At 39.1% G+C, this 24,575-nt stretch overlaps 2 protein-coding genes across 9 annotated transcripts in view; one reads left to right on the forward strand and one right to left on the reverse strand.

The window, feature by feature from the left end:
* Eif5b (eukaryotic translation initiation factor 5B) overlaps positions 1-9,565 on the forward strand; it is a 70,322-nt gene extending 60,757 nt beyond the window's left edge. For both annotated transcript variants that reach the window (XM_020152232.2, XM_020152234.2), the window contains exons 15-24: positions 560-691; positions 1,709-1,891; positions 2,124-2,285; positions 3,458-3,589; positions 4,552-4,683; positions 4,782-4,858; positions 4,946-5,110; positions 6,617-6,755; positions 8,621-8,782; positions 9,118-9,565. In XM_020152232.2, coding sequence (XP_020007821.1) covers positions 560-691; positions 1,709-1,891; positions 2,124-2,285; positions 3,458-3,589; positions 4,552-4,683; positions 4,782-4,858; positions 4,946-5,110; positions 6,617-6,755; positions 8,621-8,782; positions 9,118-9,225 — 1,392 coding nt within the window. In that variant the 3' untranslated portion in view covers positions 9,226-9,565. The remainder of the gene's footprint in view (positions 1-559; positions 692-1,708; positions 1,892-2,123; positions 2,286-3,457; positions 3,590-4,551; positions 4,684-4,781; positions 4,859-4,945; positions 5,111-6,616; positions 6,756-8,620; positions 8,783-9,117) is intronic.
* Positions 9,566-10,591: 1,026 nt separating this feature from the next.
* Rev1 (REV1 DNA directed polymerase) overlaps positions 10,592-24,575 on the reverse strand; it is an 83,843-nt gene continuing 69,859 nt past the window's right edge. For 6 of the 7 annotated variants that reach the window (XM_020152188.2, XM_020152183.2, XM_020152205.2 and 3 more), the window contains 11 exons: positions 20,864-21,084; positions 19,761-19,933; positions 17,159-17,261; positions 15,363-15,528; positions 14,926-15,128; positions 13,594-13,827; positions 12,849-12,969; positions 11,928-12,145; positions 11,668-11,824; positions 11,322-11,424; positions 10,592-10,990 (listed from right to left, as the gene is read on the reverse strand). In XM_020152188.2, the coding sequence (XP_020007777.1) occupies positions 10,879-10,990; positions 11,322-11,424; positions 11,668-11,824; positions 11,928-12,145; positions 12,849-12,969; positions 13,594-13,827; positions 14,926-15,128; positions 15,363-15,528; positions 17,159-17,261; positions 19,761-19,933; positions 20,864-21,084 (1,811 nt within the window). In that variant the 3' untranslated portion in view covers positions 10,592-10,878. Of the gene's footprint in view, positions 10,991-11,321; positions 11,425-11,667; positions 11,825-11,927; positions 12,146-12,848; positions 12,970-13,593; positions 13,828-14,925; positions 15,129-15,362; positions 15,529-17,158; positions 17,262-19,760; positions 19,934-20,863; positions 21,085-24,575 lie in introns of those variants that run through there. The other variant, XR_002211443.2, reaches the window with a different exon arrangement.

The raw sequence follows: 24,575 nt of genomic DNA on the forward strand, positions 1-24,575 counted from the left end.
TAGCAGGGCACATACTAGGAATGGTGACTAAAATGGGCACCTTTATCTGTGAAGCCTGTAATTAATTGGAGTCTTAACAGCAAACTTGATGCTTTTAAATTACTTTGGTTTGCACAGTCCTAGGAACTAGCATAAATAATAATTACATGGAAGCCAAATGTGCATTTTATTCAAATAAAAAATAAGCCAAAAGCTAGAAGTTGTTTATGTTTTATTTTAGATAACCTAATATATAGAAATCTTTTTAACTCCTGGTAGCTGTTGTAAAGACTATTTGCCCATTTATAGGAGCAAATGGCCCACATTCAATGAAGATAATTCTAGGATCTTAGGCTTTACAAACAGATGGCAGCCTCCCGAGTCATTGGAGACTGAAAACTGAATGTGGGGCAGCATGGCGCCGCAACAGTTTCTTACTTACAAGGGGCTCAGTTACACTGCTTGAGTGATTTTACACCCTTCTGTATATACATATGATGTACATTGGGAATTTTCTAAAGCTTATATTCTTGAATGTTCTGAAGTTTTGGAGATGTTTCTTATGAAAAAATTTTTCCAGATTGATAGGTTATATGATTGGAAAAAGAGTCCTGACTCTGATGTGGCTGCTACTTTAAAGAAGCAGAAAAAGAATACAAAAGATGAATTTGAGGAGCGAGCAAAGGCCATTATTGTGGAATTTGCACAGCAGGTAAGAAAAAATTCCTTTCCTCTTCTTCTTTAATAGTGAAAATTAAGCTTAGAGATTCATGCATGCTAGGTAAGCATTCTACCACTGTGCTAACACCTCCCCTCCAGGCTCCCCCTCCTTTTTTTAAAACTTTATTTTCTTTATTTTGACTAAGTTTCCCAGTTCAGAGTAGCTGGGATTACAGGCATGAGCCATCAAGCCTGGCAGTAATTCTCATTTATAAAGAACCTATCTCAGAATGTTTGTTTTTTTAGTACATTATCCTTTTTAGTGAAGACACCATTTTAATTGCTACTGGTCTGTTTCCTTACCAGTGGTAATGTTTTTAATTCTTTTTCTTATATTCCTTTTTTCCATTCTGTTTATTTTTTGGGTCTAAGGGTTTGAACTCAGGGCCTTACATTTGGTAGGCATTCTACCACTTGAGCCATGCCCCCAGCCCTTTTTTTCATTCTTTTTTCTTTTTTTACATATGATCTCATATTTATTACCTAGGAGGCCTGAACCATGGTCCTTCTATTTATCCTCCCATGTAGCTGGGATCACAGGTGTGTACCACCATGCCCAGCTGTTGGTTGAGATGGTGTCTCACTGACTTTTTGCCCCAGCTGGCCTCAGACTATGAACGCTCCTGGTTTCTGCCTCCCAAGTAGCTGTGATTACAGACTTGAACCACCACACCCAGCCTTTTTGTTTTCTTTTGAGACAGGGTCTCATTATGCTGCCCAGGCTGATTGAACTGCTGGGTTTGTGATCTTTCCACTTCACCCTCCTGAGAACTTGGGATTATCGGAGCATGACACTTTGCTGGGCTTCCTTCTTTTTTTTTTTTTTTGGTGCTAACAGTTGAACCTATGTGATGCTAAGGGCCTCCTCCATGTGATCTACCTCTGTGTTCCGTTCCCTGCCCTCTGGAGTGTTTTGTGGAATTTCACAATGATTAGCCATTTGCTCATCTAGCTTGTATTTAGTTGCTTCTTTCACACCTTGGTGTTTTGGAATGAATTTTGCTTCTAGGGTTTGAATGCAGCTTTGTTTTATGAGAATAAAGATCCCCGAACTTTTGTGTCCTTGGTGCCTACCTCTGCACATACTGGTGATGGCATGGGGAGTCTCATCTACCTTCTTGTCGAGTTAACTCAGACCATGTTGAGCAAGAGGCTTGCACATTGTGAAGAGCTGAGAGCACAGGTGATGGAGGTAATCATCAGTTTCTGGTTTATTACTACTAACCCCCCTCCCCCCCAAAATAGCTCATTCCTTGGGTATAGGGGTGTGTGCTGCTTTTAGATTTACATGATGCCTTTCTGTATTGGCGGCACTGGGGTTTGAAGTCAGGTCCTCACACTTGCTAGGCAGGAGCTCTTACCTCTTGAGCCACTCTGCCAGCCCATATGTCATGTTTTATTCCCTTTGCAATAATGTCTGTTAGGTTAAAGCTCTCCCAGGAATGGGCACAACTATTGATGTCATATTGATCAACGGACGCTTGAAGGAAGGAGATACAATCATTGTTCCTGGAGTGGAAGGGCCCATTGTCACTCAGATTCGAGGCCTCCTGTTACCTCCTCCTATGAAGGAGTTACGAGTGAAGGTAAGCTGAGGGGGCAAAGTGTTGAAACATAGGATTTGTGGAGTGTGTAGAAGTTCTGCTGAGATTGCTCCCTCACTTTAAGAGCTTCTTGGCTTAAAGCACAGCACATACCATCTCTGTCTTATTGTCGGTGATATCATACAGGAGGGCCATCCCTCAGAAAGTTGATGGGTAAACATGTTTCCCATCCTTATACACTGATAACTAGTTTTTCACTAACTTTTTTATAATGAAAGAAAACATACTGAAAAGTACATAAAACCTAGAATAAACGTTTAACAAAAATTTAGTACTGGCACCCAGAAGCTTTCTTACATGCTGCTTCATGTTTATACCTTCCTCATCCTCCCTAAGTTCACCAAGGACTTTTATGATCGTCACTAACACCTGATACTTTATAGTTTCAGTAGCTGAATGTGCATCACTATAAAATGTCTATGGATTTATATAAATGGAATTATTCTCAGCCTGTATCGTTGTATCTGGTTTCTTTCAGTTTAAAAATAATTTTCAGGTTTATTTCATTGTGTGTTTCATGTCATCCATTCTCCCAGGGCTGTGGACATCTGTACTGTGTCTCCTGGTGCAGTTTAGCTAGTTTCTCCAGGGTGGACCTTGATGGGTTGCTGAGTGCTCATGCACTGAAAGCTCACTTTACTCTATCTCAGTGGGCCTGACATGTGATACTCTTAGTTGCAGTTTTTCATTGTTTCCCGTCTTTACCAGCTCTTTGAGACTCAGATTTTTCAGCTTTTGCCATTCTGGTGGGTCTGCAGCTTATTGCTCTTTCTGTTGGTATTTGCTTCATTATTTCTGTGGCCATTGCTTTGTGTTTGTTAACTGTTGATTACCTCCATTGTGAAACACCTGTTTTTTCTCCTTCACTGGCTGTTTCTTAGAGATTTTATGAATTGTTTTTATATTTAGAATATTACTGAGTTTTTACTTTTTATTTCAATGTCTTCTCAACTCTGTGACTTGTTTTCCTTTTTCTGTAGTATTTCAAGAAACAGAAATACTTAATTTCAGTGTTGAATTTACTGATCTTTATTTTGTGTGTCTAGTTTAAGAAATCTTTCCCAATCCCAAAGTTTGAAGATACTGTCACATACATCATCTCCTAATGTTACCACTTTTCAAATAAACATGGCGGAAAAATTTTTTCTGTGTAGAATCAATATGAAAAGCATAAAGAAGTAGAAGCAGCTCAGGGGGTGAAGATTCTTGGGAAAGACCTGGAGAAAACATTGGCTGGTTTACCTCTTCTGGTGGCTTATAAAGAAGATGAAATACCTGTTCTTAAAGTAAGTTCATTAGGTCTTTATTGCCTCCAAAGGTATTTGAGTTTTTCTTTTTACTTACATTTTTTTTTTCAGATGGGGTCTTGGTAAATTGCCCAGGCTGGCCTTGAACTCAATCCTCCTGACTCAGCTTCTCAGCTGTTTTAAGTTCTGTTGCGCATTAGGAGGGCACATACTAGGGACGGTGACTAAAATGGGCACCTTTATCTGTGAAGCCTGTTACTAATTGGACTCTTAACAGCAAACTTGATGCTTTCAAATTACTTCATTTGCACAGTCATAGGAACTAGCATAAATAATATTTGCATAGAAGCAAAATGTGTGTTTTATTCAAATAAAAAATAAGCCAAAAGCTAGTTTATTTTAGATAACCTAATTGATAGCTATTGTAAAGACTATTTGCCCATTTCTTTTCGTCAGTTTATGAGCTTGCCAAAGAAATTAAAACTGTTGCCAACACATACTATATGCGTGGGCCAACGTTCTTCTTTAGGCAGTGTCAGGTCACGCTGTCAGGGAATCCCATCAGTAATAACAGGCATGTGTCTTTGGCTAGTCCCAATTGTGTAGTGGACTTCTGTCTTTAATGGCATGAGTATGCTTGTTTTGATTATTTCTGGGCAAAAATCGAGAGCTGTGTGTCAAGCAGAGCTTTTGGTCTGTCACATGTTTATGTAAGCACTTTTAAAAGATATTGTTATTTCATTCTGCCCACTCATATACCAGATTTGCTAAGTGGAACAGAGGTTGAACATTTATTACCCAATGAGACAGGTGAATGGTATAGGTCTAAGTAAGACATTGCTGCCAGACATCCTCCTCTTTTTTTGGAACAGACTGTTATGCTTTGGTCTCTCTCTCTCTCTGCCTTAGTTTCATGTTTTCAGGTAAGTACTTGAAACAGTTTAATTCTAGGCTGCTGGAGGTAGAGGTGTGCTGACATGTTTTTCAAATTTGATTTCAAGGATGAATTGATCCATGAGTTAAAGCAGACACTAAATGCTATCAAGTTAGAAGAAAAAGGAGTCTATGTCCAGGCATCTACACTGGGCTCTTTGGAAGCTCTACTTGAATTTCTGAAAACATCGGAAGTGCCAGTAAGTAATCATCCCCTGCTCTAAAGTGAGTGGTGGTCTGTAGTGCTGATACCATTACCTGATGCATGCAGATAAACCTGAAAACTCCCTTTTTACAGTATGCAGGGATTAACATTGGCCCCGTCCATAAAAAAGATGTTATGAAGGCTTCAGTGATGTTGGAACATGACCCTCAGTAAGTTACTACTCTGTTATCTACTGTCTTCAAACTATCCTTTGTGACATACTAGTTTTCCAGTGAATCTTTGTTTTATCCTTCCAGGTATGCAGTAATTTTGGCCTTTGACGTGAGAATTGAACGGGATGCACAAGAAATGGCTGATAGTTTAGGAGTTAGAATTTTTAGTGCAGAAATTATTTATCATTTATTTGATGCCTTTACAAAATATAGACAAGACTACAAGAAACAAAAACAAGAAGAATTTAAGTAAGTTGGTTTTTTTTCTTTAGTTTGGATCTTTGGTAATACAGCAGATTGAGAATTATTAAATACTGGAAAGGAGTATAGGCAACAAAAGCTTGGCATTTGTTCATCTGTCAGAGGCTACATCCTGAAATGATGTGCTATAAACCAGAAACCCTTCACCTTGGGACATCCCAGTGATATGTGAACACTCTTGTGGCCTTTTAGTTTCAATTTGGCAGATTTAGGTCTCAGTAGGATAGTATATTAGTATTAGTATAATAGTTGCTAAATTTGGGGACTTTATCTTGTTGGAGTTATCAGAAATTATATGGAATGGAATTAGCAAAATCAGTGTGAAAATTGGAAAGCAAACCGAAGGATTCTGTGGGCGACAAATCCATTCTTTCACAAGTATTCCAAGTGTTCATGTGCATACGCTGCTTACAGGTACTGAAAGAGGAGTCTGTGGGGACTGGCCAAGCTCCCTCCTACAGTGCAGGTTGTCACTGGGAGAGGCAACAGTTAAATAAATGACAGTAGGGATGAGTGTTGAAAAACAAAGCAGGGAAGGGCCTAGGTAAGGAGAGAAAGGGCTGTGATTAATAGTGTGTTCAGGGATGACAGCTCATCCCCTTAGGCCTTGCTGGAATAAGCAGTCTGAAGGAGACTGAGAAGCCACAGGACCTAAGGTAGCACTGGCTGAGGCAGAGTACATTGTAGGGATCATGGAGAAAATTAGGTCAGAGAAGTGTCAGGACCTTTTTGGTATATGATGGACTCTGTAGGTCATGGGAGAGATTGAGCTTTTCCTTTGAGTTGTTGAGAAGCCAATGGCTGCCAGTGTTACATGGTCACAATCAGACTTGTGGTTACTGTCATCTGTCGACCATTGGTGATTAGTGGCACAGGAAATCATAGCTCAATTTGGACTATACTTGTAAAGCAGAGCTAACTGATAAATACTAGGACTTTAATTAGTACATGCTCACTTTAGACCATGGAACCTGAGGTGAAAATTATGAAGACTGATAGAAATTATTAAAGCACTTCCAACACTTACTTGACAAGCAGGGAAATTAGCTTTGTAAGTAACCTTTGAGATCAACACTTTAGGAATGTGATGATGGGGAAAAGAAGTGTGTGCATTATACTTACTTGTTCTCTAAAATAGACTACCGATATGCTAAGTGACACTTGTCAAGAGGTACTGCCTATATTCTAGGTCCCAGGGTGAGGCCGCAGAGTATCTGCTGTCTTCAGAGGCTAGTTTCTACCTTTTATTTTGGGGCACAGAATTCTCCTTTGATACAGCTTCATTCTGGGCTGGAGCTTTAAGAAAAGAAAGTAAAGAGAAAATGGACTGCAGGGCCCACCCTCAGTTGTTGGGGAGGAAGGGGACTTCTCTCACCAGCCTCTAATGAAAGCCACCTTGATGTAATGGAAGAAATCTCATGTTCAATGCATATGATTTTTAGGTTTAAATTGATTTTGTAAGCTTTAAAATACTTGATTTCTTTTTCCTTTCAGGCACATAGCAGTATTTCCCTGCAAGATGAAAATCCTCCCTCAGTATATTTTCAATTCTCGAGACCCGATAGTGATGGGGGTGACTGTTGAAGCAGGTCAGGTGAAACAAGGGACACCCATGTGTGTCCCAAGCAAAAATGTAAGTTCCACTTATACTTAAAGAGTTCTCTCAGTAGAAAAAATTGTGCAAACAAAATTTAAAATGAAGAGCTTTTCATCTTCTGTAATTTGTGCCTCAGTGTTGGTAAGTGTCAGTCCTTAGAGTGGATTTATAGCACTTGATTTCAGGGCTTATCTTTCTCCTAGCTCATGTCTCAGAATTTTATTTATTTATTTTGCAGTACTGTGGTTTGAACTCAGGGCCTTGAGCCAGTCCACCAGCTCTATTTTTTTTGTGAAGGGTTTTTCGAGATAGGGTCTCGTGAACAGAGACAGGCTTCAAAGTGCAATCCTCCTGATCTCTGCCTCCTGAGTAGCTAGGATTACAGGCATGAGCCACTGGCGCCACACTCTTAGAAATACTAACATGACTTAGGCATTATCCTTTCATTTGCAGTCCTCATCCACGTATCATTAGTTGTCTCAAAGATGTCTTTGGTAACTCCACTCATGGGCCTGATCAATCCTCCAGGTGCATGCATTGGGCCCTTTTCTGTTTGAGCCTCAGTCAAGAAAAGTCCCCTTCCTCTTTGAAGATTCCAGAGTTCTTTTGTTTTTATGGTACTAGGGTTTGAATTCAGGGTCTTGTACTTGCTAGGTAAGCACTACAACACTTGAGCTACACCTGCAGGCCAATTGTTTTTCAAAACTATTTCTCTATTTGAATTTGCCTATTCCCTCTTCATCAGATTCAAGGGAAAATTACTGGAAAGGAGAATACTTGGCGGGCTCTTTGTGACTGCTGTGTCACAGGATAGTTTCACTACTGGTGATGCCAACTCCATTCTTTGGGGAAGATGCTAAAAGACACATTTCCTTCTGGTACTGGCATTCCTTAATGATACCTTGTTGGTCAACATGGTCATACTATGCTGCCCAGGTTGGCCTCCACCTCCCAAGTGCTGGAATTACAGGTGTGCACCCACTACACCTGGCTTTCTTAACTTTTATCACACTGGCCTTTACCCTCTGCAGCCCTTGCCTGAGTCAATTATGTAAATGGTTGCAAAATTATGATTTCCCCCTTCCACAGACTTTTTAATAAAATAATCCTCAAGGGTTGTTTTTTGATGTAATCCCATTACCCTTATTCTTCCTGATACTAAGTTTCCCCAGGTGGGATATTGAGGACCACTCATGGCTGGCTTCTGTGTCCTTCCGGCACGGCCCTTGGAACCTCCCTTTGGGGGTAGTGAGTTGTTGCAGGCTCATTATTTTTGCTGCCCTGGACCTGGTTTTAGTGGGAAGTCATTTTAGGACTGAGCTAGCTTTATACCTGCTACTTATTTTATAGCAGAGAATTGAAGTTACTCTGGGATGTTTGGTTTCCTAAACCAAATCTTGTTTTCACTCTTATTTTCCTGGACCTGCCCAACCTTGTAACTCCAAGTCAATCACTTGCTCACAGCTTATCTTTAAACTGCATCATATGTCCCTGGCTGCTTTTCTGAACTTTCTTTTAAAAATTTTTTTTTCTTTCGGCATACTGAGGTTTGAACTCACAACGTCCTGATTACTATAGCAGGCACTCTTACCGTTTGAGCTACTCTTGTAAGCCGTTTTGAGCTCATTTTTCAGAAACTTGGTGGCTGTTGTTCCTTCCTAGCACAGCACCCGTCCATGAGAGGGTAGAGGAGTAGAAAAATAATACTGGGTTGACTAAGTACACATGAAGCTTCACATAGCATATCGGTGACCTTGTCCTTAGGGTAGATGAAATGGTGCCAAGAAAATTCTCCTGTGGAAATCTTCACAGGATCACTTGCCAAGGCTTTAAAGTGAGCTCTTTTGATGTAGTTCTTGAGTTCCTCTGCATTCATTGTACTTTCTGTTCTTACTGTACAGTTTGTTGACATCGGAATAGTAACAAGTATTGAAATAAACCATAAACAAGTGGATGTTGCAAAAAAAGGACAAGAAGTCTGTGTCAAAATAGAACCTATTCCCGGTGAATCTCCCAAAATGTTTGGGAGACATTTTGAAGCTACAGACATTCTGGTCAGCAAGGTGAGTATTTCAGCAAGGGAAAGGCCCATCCTCAGAGGCAGTGCCTTCTATCTAGTTACCTGTATCATCAGTAGCTCTCAGGGCTGAAGTCTGGACATGGAAAATGTGATGGCTCTGCATCCAGGGCTTTCTGTGTAGTAGAGCACCACTGACAATGCCAGGACCACTGGACCTGCGCCTCCCAGATGTGGTGTGGGTTCTGCTTCCTTAGGTGGGCAAGCACTGTTTTCTTTCTTTTGCTTAAGCCTTTATAATGAGCAACATCTGGGGCCACAGGCTTTCTTTGGTACTTGTTTGTAACATTCTATTCACCGTTTGTGCCTCGGGCATTGCAGATCAGCCGGCAGTCCATTGATGCACTCAAAGACTGGTTCAGAGATGAAATGCAGAAGAGTGACTGGCAGCTTATTGTGGAGCTGAAGAAAGTCTTTGAAATCATCTAATTTTTCCACATGGGACAGGAATCGGAGTAAATGCAATATTATGTTGTAATATCACCAACAAAACAAGACAAAAAATGGAACAGATGTACCTGGACACTGATGGACTTAGGTGTATAAAATGTTTTCCATGAGAAACCAAGAAACTTACACTGGTTTGACAGTGGTCAGTTACGTACCCCTACAGTTCCAGAGTGCCTGTTCAGTCACCCTCCTTGTCTCACCCTTCCCTACTTGGCTGCTGTTTTAAAAGTTTGCCCTTCCCCAAATTTGGATTTTTATTATAAAACTAAAGCTCTTTCAATTTTATACTGATTAAATCAGTCCTGCAGTATTTGATTAACCAAGCTTCTGCAGAGTTTGTGATTCTTGGGATTTTTTTTGATGTAAGAAACACATCTTTAATTTATGCATATTCCCACAGTGATATTCTGCCATACGCCCTTAGGGAATTTTTTAAAATAGAAAATAAGACATTCTGATATTTATCTGCTTTGTGTGAAACCATGGTGTAAAGCATAGCTGGCTGCTTTTTACTGCTTGTATAGCCCTGAGAGTCCATTGTAATTATCACAATTCCAAACTACCAATAAAGAAAACATACATTGCAATACCAGTAAGCTTTGCTAGGCTCCCCTGTTAGTGTAGCTTCTCATCCTAAGCATAGCTTGGTCTTCCCAGGACAAGGATTGTTTTACCAATCATCACACTTTGAGTACTAGCACCTGGCAACAGGAGGGACTTTTGTACACTAGTCTTGGTCAGCTTTTGTCCTAGAATTTTGATGAGACAAGTGGCAACAAAAGAGAATTTACTGTGGATTCTGTATTTTCTAAATTGTTGCAGATCTTTTAGTGATTTATTTACAGCAGCAATCTGTAGCTAACTGCATGGCTGTCCTGAGCAATGTGGGTCCAAGTGAGCTGGCACTCCCATGCTCAACTTAAACTCACTCCTCCTACTTATAGCACAGAGCTCTGAGGACAAAAGGTATTTTCTACATTTGAACATCTACTAATTTCTGGCAGAATCAAGCAGCAAGCATGAGGCCAAGTTCAAGCGCCATCCATAAAAAAGGAAAGTCTACTAGATATCCAAGTTTCTCAAGGGACATTCAATATAATCTTTTTTGTGGGTATGTCCTCATTTAAAATAAGGAAGTAAACATGCACTTAGTATATAAATTAACTTGACTTAGAAGCTTTACCCTTTCTTTGAACAAGCAGAATCCTGGTCTGGCACCTCAGCAATTTCAAAGCGTAGCACAGAGCTTTAGCACCTCCTGTTCTAGAGGTTTTTCAAGCCTTGTAAGTATGATAAATAGTAGTTGAGTTTTTAAGGATTCACAAAAAGGAGCCTGTACAAAATATACATACAGTTCTTTATTAAACAACTGTAAACACTTCACTGTAAAAATCCATAAAACTTTATAAACAAACATTCTGTAAATAGAATCTATGCTACAGTAAAAGAATTAACACAATTATTTACATGCAATACTGACAAATTTGGCACTTTTCAAAAAGAAATGTACAAAACACTTAAAGAGAAATTTAAAATTATAAAAACTCAGAGCATTACTATCATGCACTTTGCAAATACCTCACAAGCACTTATGGCACAGCTAGCAGAGAGCACCAGGCTCCCTGGTAATATTTATGTGACTTTTAATGTGCTTCCATAAGTTTGTTGTAAAACCACCTGAACATTGTCAAGAATAAAGTCAAATGCCATATTCCAAACGGATTCCACCGATTGCTGCATCAATCTGAAGGTGGGGGAAGAAAAAACACACATTAGGAAAGACCTCTAAGACTCATTCCTCCTTCAAGGAGTGCTTTAACATTTTTATGTTGACCTTTTTTTATACTTAATTGGTTTGGACTTTAAAAATGCAATCTTCGATAAGGAAAATGCATTTCCTATGATTTTAATTACATAACAGAAATAGAATGAGGGTACCAACTTGATTTTGATTTACTGCCCTCTCAACACGGCACTTTCTAATACATTTGCTGGGAAGTATGAAACTTGTTCCATAAAGCCTCAATTAGTTGTGGCATTTTTCCCCCCTTTCCATAAAGTACTGAATAAATTACCTTTTCATGTATTTTATAACTAGATCCAGTTTTTCCAAATCTTTTTCCTCTATAAGATCAGTACAGTATTTCACAACTTGTAGGATGTCTTCTTCCATTGGATCTAGGGAGGGGAAAAACTTCAGATGAGGACTAGTGCATGTTGATAAAGGAAGACTATTTCGGCAAGTTTACAAGTCTACCACTGACTTACAGAACAAGTCCTGGAACTTAAAAGATGATGGATAGTTAGTTGGTGTAAGCATATTAGAATTAGAAAAGTGGGTTAAATCTACAGGTTAGCCTATTCATGTTCTCAAATCACAGGACCACTACCATCAGGGTACCTAACTCACACCAAACCAACCTGAAATAGTAGTTATCCATTCTTTGAGCAACGTCTTCACATCATTGAATTCAACAGCTCCAGCTAAATTGGGTGCTGCAGGTCTAACACAGCTGGAGGGATCAGGCTGCAAACTAGAAAGGCCTGGCACACCTGAAGTGGAAGCAGAGAGTTCTTCCTGTTAAGAAAACAAAGGATAAAAGTGCTATGTTTACACAGTATCAAGTACATTAAAACCTCAAGAAGGTCAGAGTTTTAAAAGTATTAAAAAAAAAAATTACCATGGGTTTCTCAGCAGCAGGTCCTTCATGTTTTAAAAACCCATCGATTAACTTCTGTGGACTCCCATAGGTCCCTGGCAGAGGTTTTGCAGGACTGTTAGGCAACTTGTTTTTCAAAGGACTCTGAATCTTTTTGAGGGGACTGATGGGTTTTTTCTTCTTGTTTTTCTTATCTTTCACTGCTACTGGCTTTAGCTGAAGTAAAGGATTCTTTGGCACTAAATGAAGAGGGATTATAAGATCCTCAACAAAATGGGTTTTCTTCTTTCCAAACAACAACCCTCCCACCCTGTAGCACATCCATCCACCCTCCTGCAACCTCTTGCCAAGCGTGGAGGCCGTACACAGCAGTGGCTAAAAGGGCAGGCTCTAATTCCTTCTATTTTATCTCTGCCACTGAATGACCTTTGGCTTCCTGCTTATCTATAATCAAGTAGTCACAAGGATTAAAAGAAAACTCAACAGGTGAAGCACTCTGAATAGTACCTCCTAAACTTTAAGTCTAAACATTTTTAATACTAAATATGGATACAGGTGTTTGTGACTCATGCACAGAAACAGTATTTTGTGGTGCTTGGGATTGAACCCAGGGCCTTATGCATGCTAAAGCAAATGGTCTACCAGTCCCAGCCCCAGACTTTGTGTTTTGAATCTCATTCTTTGATTCAAGTAACGGTCTCAAAGGAAAACTGCCTTCACATGTATTCAAAAGACTTCTGGTAAGATCTTATTCAGACTGTTTTTGTAAAAGTAAAGAATAGTGTGTGTGTGTCAAGATCAGTACAGGTACTAATCCAACCAGGACCTACACTCATCCCTACTGTGTACTTGTTCTCTTCAGATACTGTCTGGGTAAAGAGCTCAACAATGATGCCATCACTTTTTTGTTGTTGTTGTTGACACACCACATCCTAGTCTTACCAGATGTACTGGCTGGCTGCTGGTGAGTGGTGGCTTCCCCCTGTCTTTGTCTTTGATCATATGCCACTTTCAGCTCCTTTTGAAGCTCAGCAGGAAGGGCAGCAAACACCTCAGGGTCTACCTAAGTGCAAAGGGAAGCTCAAAGTCAATCCTTAGTTAATTCTAGATGACAGCTGGTTTATATTTTTTACAAAGTGGAGTTTTTCAAATCATACTTTTTGTTATGAAAATTAAAGTTGTTACCTTCAGAGTTTAGAGTGGGAATGAGGAATTAAATTTTACGACTAAATGACTTTGAAAAATAAGACCACTGCTACAGGGGTACAAGTGGGCAAGACACAGTAGCAGAAATGGGATGCAAAGCAAGAAAACAGGAACACAGGTTGTACAAGTATCATTATCCCCTGTATATGACTACATCTCTACTCTGTTGTGCCCAGCTATCTGTTCTGGCCAGTGAAGTGGGAGAACAATGGATTCCTTCCTTTCCTCCAGGCAGACACTTCATGTACTCACACACCATGGCACCCTCCCATTTTTCTTCCCTCTGGTGTAAGAACCAGCCCATCTGGTCCAGTAACTGTCCTGCAGATGAAATGCAGCCAAGCCATCAACCCTCCCCACTGGACATGGGTGTGAACTACTCAGAGATAGGGTTTAGAAGAGAAAGGGAAATGAGACATTCCCTGAGTAGGAGAAGGATAGGTGAGAAAACTATGACAGAAAGTCACTAACATTAACTTACCTGTGAAAATGCAGGAAGAGCTATAACATTTATTCCCATGTCACTGTTGCATTCTTGAGGTCCTGGTATTTGCAATAAAACTGTCCCAGCTGGTTGTGGCAAAATCCCTGTATTACAGCCATTTACTGGTTGGTTCTTTTTGTCACCACGCAGCTCTCCTTGATGAGCAGCACAAGCTTGTTCTACTTGTTCCCGGAGATCAGGTGGAAGTGCTTCTAAAACAGACTGATCAATCTATAAAATACCAAATGTGAATTTGAAGTGTGCTCAAGGTGGGTGTTTGGGGGTATGAACCTCTTTAGATAAAGAATGTAAGTTGAACACCACCAGGCTAGAAAAGTTAACACCATACCCCCCCCACCTCACCCTCAACCAGCACATCTTTTGCCACTAAAGCCTGAGGTAACACACTGAGTCTAGAGGTAGTGTACACCATGAGTAAATACACACTCAGAATGTCTTGGAATAGGCGCTTACCCAGGCAGGATCCAATGCTCAAGACATGCTAAATTTCTGGGAAAGGTAACAGGGTCCTGGCTCAGAAATTCACTTTCCAGACAGGAGAATGCCCAAAATACAAATAATTCTAGTCTGAAAGCAAACTGGGGAAGGAGTTTGTAGAAGCTGACTTCTCTGCCTCTATAGCACAATCCTCTGCTACCTTGGCCAGGTTCTCCCTTTGGCTGTCCGTGCACATCCTGCCCTTCGGAAACATGCAATCTCACAAACTGCAGAGGCCCAGCCCATTTTGCCTTGCCAGGAACAACTGATTATGGCTGTTTTGGCAGTTACTAGCAACTAGGAAACAATACAAGCCTATCAGAATTGTCCCTTTCCCTAGTCCTATAGCTAGCATTGGCCTCCTTCCAGCTAGGGGTATGGAAAGGGTCACAAACCTCCAACCTCCCATAGAGCTAAAAAGTGCTGTCTCGTCCAAGGAGCTAAGGATGCGAATAGTGTACCTGATTTGCAACCTACACAAGAATTAATACCTTGTTATAAACACCATTCACTCTAACAAAGAGAACTGTTTGCAAGTGCTGCAAAATCATTTGACATGGGGCCTCTAATTCACTACAGTTCATCAAAGCTGCTTTGTTCAATAGAGTGGGTCTACATGATTATCACTATCACAGACTGGCAACATGCAAGAGTTGCAAATCTTTGCAAAAGCACTTTTACCTAATCTGGTAACTGATCATTTACAATTGAGCAACATAATGATCCACCTTAACAAGTGGTCTGTTCTCCCTCTCTTGCTTATACTGATGGAATAAAAAATGCCATTTTCATGTGTAAGCCACTTTTGTACATAGCACTATAAGAATATACCTGGGAGGGTGACGGGACCTCTATACTCAGGTTAAGTCTTGATTGTACACTGACAGGAGAGTGCAGACCATTCCATTTCCTTGAAGACTCGCCTTTGTTAGTATCAGGACCAACACTAGCTGCCAGATGTGTAGAAAAGGGAGGCAAGAAAGTGCATGTTCTAGAGGCAGATGATATTTCTAGATCCACAGCAGCCAGAAATACTACAAGTATAGAAAAATACATTGAAATAGCCTCTTTAGCTTGTCTGAGGGAAAATAAAACACTTTAATCACCACTGACTTCCCTCTGTCCATGGCAAATAGCTTTTATTAGATTCATCACATTTAAGAATATAAATCTGTTTTACACACACACATACCTGCGCAAATATGAACATTAAGTACCTCCCCAAAGACGTAAGCAGCACCAAAACAAGGACCATACTGACTACCAACCTTCCTTATGTTCCTCTTCTGTGGGTTTCTTAGTTTTCTGAGCTTGGAAAATATCACGGACAGAGTGTGACCCACCAGGAAAGTGGCTTGACTGAACTGTTGGGCGACTGGAACACGTGGAAGGGTTCGGATTAGTAGGAGCCAACTGATTGACTTGAATCCCAACCTAGAACCAGAATAAAAAGTGTGTGTGTAAAAATAAGACTTGAATCTCAGCTACTACCTTTTTACAGTCATCAAGATACTGTTTCTAGAATAAAGGGTAACTATTCAAACAGCTGTCTATATGACATCACAAAAACTGCTTCTAGAGACATGGCTCACGTGGTGCTTTGCAAATGTGAAGCCCTGAGCTCAAACCCCTGTCACACCAAAAAAAAAAAAAAAAAAAAAAAAAGAAACCTGCTTCTAAGGGAGCCATTGAGAAGTTTTCTTTCTAATTACAAGAGATCTGATTCTACCCAAATACTCAGCAAAGTATTTAAAAATCAGAAAATCCAAACAAGTGGAACATTGTATTCTACTGATGTTCCAATGAACTAAGGTTTTAAAGTAGAATTCTGAGGTGTTTATAAAACTGAAGGCTGGTTGCAGTGGTACACATCTGGCAATTCCAGCTACTTGGGAGGCAAAAATTGAGAGGATTGTGGTTCAGGGCCCACTGGAGTAAAAAGTTAGTGAGACTCCATCACACAAGCCAGGCATATTGCCTGTGGTGCCAGGTATGTTGAAGGGAAAGGTAGGAGGACCATGGTCTGATGCCAGCCTGGGCAAAATCTTGAGACTCTGTTTTGCTATGAAGAAACACAGCTCAAGTGGTGGAGCACCTGCTCAAGAATAAGGGCCAAGTTTAAAACACAGTACCACTAAATAAGTAAATAAAAATTGGGAGGACTGTGGTGCAGCTCATCAGTAGTTCATGTTTAGCATGTGCGAGGTCCTGGGTTTGGTCCACACACAAAAATGAGGGACCGTTTACTTGGCAACTTTCCTTTGGTTATTCTTTTTCTTTTAAAAGATGAAATACTTTTCAAATAAAAAACTGAGGGGGATTGATGAGCAACAAATACACTGCAGTTCACCACTATTGCTCCCTACCATAGAACTCTTTAACAGTATTTCAGGGAAAGTTTCACCTGTGTTTGGTATTAATCCTTTAACAAAATTCACAGCAAGCCAAACACTACCCTTCCTCTTATGCAAATACAACTGGCCCTATAAAAGCTCACATTTGAGAACAGAAATCTAAGGTGTCCAGCCTGCCTAACAAGTATGAGACCCTGAGTTCAAATCCCACAACAGAAAAAGAAAAGCTAAGGTTTCCACACTGATGCTCTCTTGTCTGTCCTAAAAGCAGCCCTCATGAGTCTGTAGTTTCTCTAGCATTCACGCCCTCACACTGCAGAATATACTTTGGATTAAAAAGAACCTTAAAGGGACAAGATTGATGGATTCAGTCCTCAGCCCCACCTATTTCTAAGAAAATGAGAACAAGAACAAGAAGACAATGCATGTACATTTAGACATTGGTTTTTAAAAGATAGTACTTCAAAAATCTAAAACAAAAAATTATTCTAGGTAGAAGACACTGTCTTCATAACAAGTTGAGTTCTCTCAAGACTTAGAATAAGGTCACATCAGATAAGAGACTCAGGTTTTTCTGCTTCCCTTCTCCTTGGATTACATCAAAGGAGCAAAACCCGCATATAGACCTCCTATATTCTGCCATGATCAGTATCCTATCAAGCCTAAAGTTAACATAAGACAGAAATAATCTTTAAATATTATATACTTACCCCTCTCATATCTGATATATTTAGTTTCATTGTATGAAACATATTTAGGGTAGCTTTTCCAATTATTTTTGCACTGTCTGTTGCCTGGTCAAGAGTTACAGTCCTGTAAGTGATAGAATTACTTTTTAAAACAAACAAAAGCTACATTCCACATGTATTCAGAGTACCTCAATAACATGAAACTAGTTAAAGAAGAGGTATAAAAATAAATCAGTTTCCTTTATAAGTCACCAGCAACAACAAATTTTCCAGCAGCAAGAGGGAAAAGAAAAATTATAAAGAATATTGAAGTAATTATGGAGACTTGATCAAAAGGTTGACAAAAGTAGACAGATTTTAGCTAATGCATACAAAAATACATATTGTTGCAATTACCATATACATATGAATGCATGGTAATCATGATGTTTTAGACTTTAAGAGTAGTTTATAAGATTATGTTAAGGTACAGTTAATATTCAGAAGAAAAAAACATAATGTTTTTGTATTTTGTTTCTTGAGTCTCATGTTTGAAGGCACAATAATTCCAACACTTGAATACTACTACTTTCTCTAGGAGGTTTTATAAATGGATCAAAAAAAATGTGTGGAAGCTAGGTACTAGTCGCTCAACCCTGTATTCCTAGCTACTTAGGAGATGGAAATAAGGAAGACTGCAATTTGAGGTTAGCCCAGGCAAAAAGTTTGAGACTCCACCCCCACCCCCATCTCAACCAATGGCTGGGTGGGGTGGCATAAATAGGATCACAATTAAACTAATATAGGTTTAAAGCAAGAGCATATCTCAAAGATAACACACAAAGAGCTAGCAGAGTGGCTCTAGGTGGTAAAGCACCTGCCTAGCAAGCACAAGGTCCTGAGATCTCATAAAGGAAAGATGGTGATCTAAAGCCCAAAGACTAAAACACACAAGTCTTAGATCTTTGAGAAACCTTGAAGGACTAGAAGGTCTGCCTGTGTTATTAGGTGCCAAAACTGCACTGAACTCAACCTACCATTTCCTTTATGGCCTTTTGGGCTTCTATGGCATGTGCAGACTGTAATACTACAAACAAAATTATCAATTCAGTAATAGATTACTATCTGTTGTCTTTTGCAGAAAAATATAAATTAGACCTGATATCCCCTCACAGAAACTGTTTAAGAAGATACTGTTAAGAATCTAGTAAAGTTTAGTATGACCACTAACACTATATTTAACTATTATTTGAAGTATGTATATAGCATAACACTTTTTGAAGTAGGTAAATGTAATAGCTCAAGAAACCAAAGACAGAAAAATATGTTCTACAAATGATGTCATTTCATTTACGCTTCCTGTTTTCATGGTGAACAAATGCATTAATGATACACCTGGGACTTTCAATATTTGAGAGCAATCATCTGATGACTTAGCAATATCACTATATACATGAATGTAATGTGTATTTGGCATGGGCTAATCTTTAAAGACTTTATAATCTATCTTATATGTGGTTTTTCACTATTCAAAGTCTTAAAACTTTGGTTTGACAGATAAAATGCAGTATATTGCACAGTATAATAAGATGGCATACAAACCAAGTATTTTCATACTAGTAAGAGATCTTACATGAAATATTATTAACTGGCCCTTCACATAAAAAATCAGGGTTCTTGCTACGCACTGGTGGCTCATGCCTATAATCCTAGCTACTTGGAAGGCTGAGATGGGAGGATTGAGGTTCTAGGTTAGCCCTGGCAAATAATTTGTGAGAGCCCATCTCCAAAGTAACCACAGCAAAATTGACTGCAGGTGTGGTTCAAGTGGTATAGCACCTGCTTTGTGAGCGTGAAGCCCTGAGTTCAAACTCCAATCCTATCAAAAAAAAAACAGGATTCTAAACCAACACCTGTTTTCAGAGATGATAATAATCACTCTTTTCATAAACAAATTATACCTACCTAAATGATTGACTCAAATCACATGGAAATCTTCTGGGAATGTTTAAGTCGTTTACAAACCATAGCACTCTCCTTGGTCTGTACATCTATAGCCCTTTCCTTCCACTCACTAAAGTCAACAGCCCAGAGACCCCAACAAAGGGCCTGTAACTGGCTGAACTTGAGTGCTGCTATGGTCTGGATTTGGTTTGTTTCCCAAAGGTTCATAAGTTGGAAGCTTGATCCTCCTCAGAGTGGTGATGTTGAGGTGGTAGGACCTTAGGTTGGGCACTGCTCTTGGAAGGAGCTGATATGGTTCTTGTGGGGCCTTGTAGTTTTCAAGAGAGGGTTGTTATAAAAGACCAATCCTGAGAATTCTCAGGCTTCCTATCTCACCTTGTGATCTGTTTGGCATATGCTCCTCCCCCCTGCCATCTGCTTAGGGAGTAAAGTTGCTGCCAGTACCAGGCTCTTGGATCTTCAGAAATGTGAGCTAAATATACCTTTTCTTTACAAAGCACAAGCCTCAGGCATTTTGTTATACAATGGAAAAATGGGTTAATAGCAGTTTATTAATCTAAATGAAATAACCTTGGGCTTGGCGCTACAGAATGTTAAGCTATTTAAACAATTTATAGGTTTTTATACAAACAATTTCTCTATGAATTATAATAACCTGCACTTTTTAAGATAAGCTTACCTAGCAATGTTATCACAAATTCCATGGCCTCCAAATTTTGCAGTTTCTACAGGGGCCCCTGGTTTTCGCACCATGATTTTTAGAGTCAGACGTTTACCCTTCATGCCAGCTGCTTCAAGTCGTCTTTGAATTTCTTCTGAAAGACTCAGAAGGAAAGCTTCTGCCTCTTTTGGCTATAGAAAAGGCAAATGTGGAAAAAAACACCCAAAAACCTCCATGTTATCTGCCTTTATAGCTAAGAATTCTTCTATAGAATTTTAACACTGAAGATTAAACATGTTTTTCCAGTATTCTAAGCATCTATTAAAAAATACATTCTCTAAACCTCAACTATGTATTAAAAATACCCATATTCCCAACAAAGTAAACTACAATGAGTACTTTTTAAGGCATTTTTCCTTTCTTGCTTTTCTATGACCTTACTGACCTGTTGAAATTTTTTGTATAATTCTATTAATGATTCTATAATCAAATTCTAATAATTCTAATATTCTATAATTCTATTAGTGAAACATACTCTCCAACACTGTTCCCTATACTCCTAACTAATAGCCCAAGCACCACCTCCACTCTTAAAGAAATGAGAACTGCACAGCTTCAAAGAGTAGGAACTCATCTAATTTCGAATCCTCATGAGATAGAGGTATTTATGGATCTAAATTCCAGAGATATATTCAAACCCAAACATATATTCTGACAGAAAGTAAACACTAGTCAATTACCCTTGCCACTACTTTCCACATGCATGAATCAGGTGAAACCTACTTTTAACTACAGCTTAAAAAGTGTTTCAAAACTAAAAACATTTTTCTGATCCTTCTCCTCCTCCTGCCACCTTCAATGGAAATCAGAATAATTATAATTTCAAATCACTTTTGACTCCAAAAGCATAATCTTTTAGTATTTTTCCCTAAGATTTGGGTTTCCCCTGTCTTATCTGGGGCTCCCCCTTACCATGCATTCCCTACAAAGACTTTCCTGAGGCTCTGGGAGTACTAACAAGTTTAAGATTTAACTTCAAGCATCAAGAGTTTTACAGGTTAGGGAGAGAAAAAGGTTCATGTTAGAACAACATAAGGTAAATTCTATTACATGAATAGTACCTGAGTAAACCTTATTCCATAGTTGATCTCAGCTGAAATAGATTTTCTTTCCTTTTCTGCTCGAACTGGTCTATCATCCAAACCACGGCAAAACCTATAAAGCATCTGACCTGTTTTGGGACCAAATTCTTTTTGGAGTTTTGCCATGGTCATATACTGTAAGTCTCCACAAGTTTTTATTCCCAAAGATGTTAACTTAGATTCCATTGAACGTCCAACTCCTAGGAAAGAGGACACATACAGTTCTTTAATTATGTAGGATAAACTATTAAAAATAATTTTAGCAATACAAAGTAACCATCATTCATATACAAAACAATTTAAATTGACGTTTTATCTAGAGAATGTAATTATTATTTATTGGTGAATAATATCAAGACTGCTCTTATCCACAACATTGCCTAAGTAAAGACTCTTGAGAAGTCTCTAGTATGACATATAGACATACAACCAGACGCACAGAATGTCAGGGACTTCATTGTGATTTTGATGATTACCAATTTTTGATGGCTTCAGATACTTTTTCTTTAGTGGAAAATAGAACAAGAATTTACAATATGGGCCCAATATGTTACTTGTTCTGGGCACTGGTGGCTCACACCTATAACCCTAGCTACTAAGGAGGCAGAAAATAGGAGCATTACAGTTCAAAGCCAGCCTGGATGGATAGTTTGTGAGACCGTATATCTCGAAAATACTCAAATGGTAGCACACACCTGCCTAACAAGCATGAGGCCCAGTACTCAAACCCCAGTACTACAAAAAGAAAAAGTTACTTGCTATCATACTGGACAAAAGTACCAGTGACCTGGGGATGAAAGTTGTAAAGTACAAATCAGTGGTGAGAAGAAGACAGACCTATTTGTACACACACTTTTTTTTTCTTCTTCACTCAAGGACTCAAGTGCTTTACAACTTGAGCCATAACCCCAATCCACACCTATTTATTTTATCAAAAAGTTGATCTCCCTGGAGAGGTGGTATGAACCCTTCTACAGGTGGGCCAGCATGCAGCAGCCCCTATGCCCTCTTCTGCAAGATGCAAGTTTTAAGTCCTACCCACAGGATGATGGGTTTTGTTGCTTTCAGATGGGGGTATTGATGTTCTTCAACCTGTCCTACATGCTGTAAAATATAAATAATTAGGAAAGCAGTTTAGAATAACATAGGGAAACAACTACTGGTCCACAAATTTTCCATCAATGAAGAAAAGACCATGTGCCTTTCTGGCTTTTTGTATGATATTATCAAAAGAATTTAGAGTGAAGTCTGTGCTATCTTTTGCTCAATATGGTCATGGTAATTTAGGCTTCTCTACTGAGTGATCATCAGTGGCAGGAATGACCAGTCCAGGTTCTGCTAGGAGAACCTCTAGAAGCAGTGATGCAATGTTAGGAGTTTATCAACTTTATAATAAAGACCTATGGCATGAAAGCAGACCAGAGAAGTTTAACCAAGATGAATTACTCCTCAACAGAAGTTAGATGAAAGGTGTGAATGGTGCTGGCTCTCTACTGTGACATTTTCAAGTCCAAGTCAGAAGAAATAGAAAGTAAGAACACCAGAGTTTCCAAGTTAATCATTAAAAACAAAAACCTTCTAGAGACTCTTGAGTATTTTTCAAATACACAGGAGAAACCAAAAAAATGCCTAAATCATGTACGAGGTTAGACAAGGCAGACACTTTCAACAGCTACTTGTGTTCAAAAAAAGCTTTCTGTCTTATTTTTTCTTTGCTCTCCACCCTTACAGTCTGATCATGATCTTTCCCTTATAAACTGGGGGGACCAATCTGTTTTCCCAGACTTGCAAGTTTCACAAGAAGCAATAATAATCCTGATTGTGTATGTGCTGTGTGGGAACCCACTACTTTTCAGAGTATCTTGGGTATATTGGAACAGAATTATTATTCACTAACAGAAAATATATTGTTTTAAACATCACTAAACACCACACTCTAATCAAATCAAATCATTGTTCTTGGAAAGAAGCAAAGTTGTTCTCCATGAAAAGCTTATCTGGTGGGATCAAATGGGCCTGCAGTGGCAGCAAGGAAGACAAGGGGGCAGGCTGTGGTCTACCTCATCCTTATTACTTTGAGAGGGGCTGGAAAATTTAAGCTTGGAGCCAGCACAAAACACCGATGAGAGAAAGTAAACTGGGTTCAAGGCCCAAATGGAGTGCAACCACTTAAATGTAAATGTGCTAGCTTAGAACCAAGTCTCCAAGAAAAGAAGAAAACCAAAGATGTCAATGCTCCTGGTCAAGCAACTGGGACAAACATTCCTGTCCTTGACAGAGAACTCTAGCATCCAAAATTTGGCTGTACAACACTGACATACAGAAGTAAAGTTTCAAAGAAGGTTTTACCACCTATATCAGGGCTGTCCAAAAGAACTTTTGTGGCAATGGAAACATTTGTGTCCATGATATGCAAACCAGTAGGCACTAGTTGCATGGCTACTGAGCACATGAAATGTGGCCAGTGCAAGTGGGGAACTGAATTAACTCTGAAATGTCACTAGTGCATTCAGCTCTGGCTACCATATTAGAATAGTCCAGATCTTTATGAAAAGCTACATGCTTGTAGTGTTTGTCTGAGAAACACCATGGAATAAATAGTTAGAAGCCACTGACTGGATGAACAATCCCCCAATACAGGCTGAATGAGAGGCACAAGATCCTTAATCAGTGATGCATACATAAGGTCAAGAGCTTTGCAAAGACCCAGAGACCCCATGGAAATGGTTTTTAGTATTAAAATAGTTGAGGACAGTCCTTTCTTTCATTAAATAATGAGACTGAATGGAATAAATGTATTTATTTGTGTAACATATAATCACTATTCTGTTAAGTCCTCTAAAACATAAACTTACTATTGTGTTTTTCCTATGTATGTACCTACTTAACTGTGTATTATTGTGCTTGGAACATTATGTGCTGAATAAACATTCATGAGCACATGGGCTGAAGCAAGGTTGGGGGTAGAGGAAGTTACCAATGAATTTCTTTTGGTTACTGGTTAGAGAACAAGGTTTTTTAAAAGCATATTCCATGTGGGATATACTTGAAGAAAAGTAAGTCAGGTTACAATGAAGTCACCTGCACACCCATGTTTATTGCATCATTATTTACAATAGCTAAGCTATGGAAACAGCCAAGATGTCCCACTACTGATGAATGGATTAAGAAAATGTGGCATTTATATGGAATGGAATTTTACTCAGCCTCAAAGAATGAAATTTTGTTGTTTGGAGGTATATGAATGGAATTGGCAAACATCATCTTAAGAGAAGTTAGGTTCAGAAGACCAAAACCTGTATGCTTTCTCTCATATGTGGAATATAGACCTAATACAAATACAGCAAAACTATGAAAAAATAGGTCACACTTAGGGGAGTTCACATATGAGGGTAAAAGAAGTTAAGAAGGCAAATATGGTTTATGTACTTCCTATACAAGAATGAATACAAAATTTTAAATCTCTTGAAATTACCATAATAACGGGACTAAGGCAGAAAGAAGAAAAATAGAGATGAACCAATTCAGGTTATAATACATACATACATGGAAATACCACAAGGAAACTACCTGTATAGCTATCTTAAATAAACAGAATGTCATTTCACTTTTCTTTTCTAAAATCTCAAACAGGAGGGTGGAACAGGTTGTGTGTGGGGGGAGGTGCGGGATTGGTACCAGTGGGAGACGG

The sequence above is a fragment of the Castor canadensis genome, chromosome 12 (assembly GCF_047511655.1).
Source record: "Castor canadensis chromosome 12, mCasCan1.hap1v2, whole genome shotgun sequence".
In the NCBI taxonomy this organism is placed as follows: Eukaryota; Metazoa; Chordata; class Mammalia; order Rodentia; family Castoridae; genus Castor; species Castor canadensis.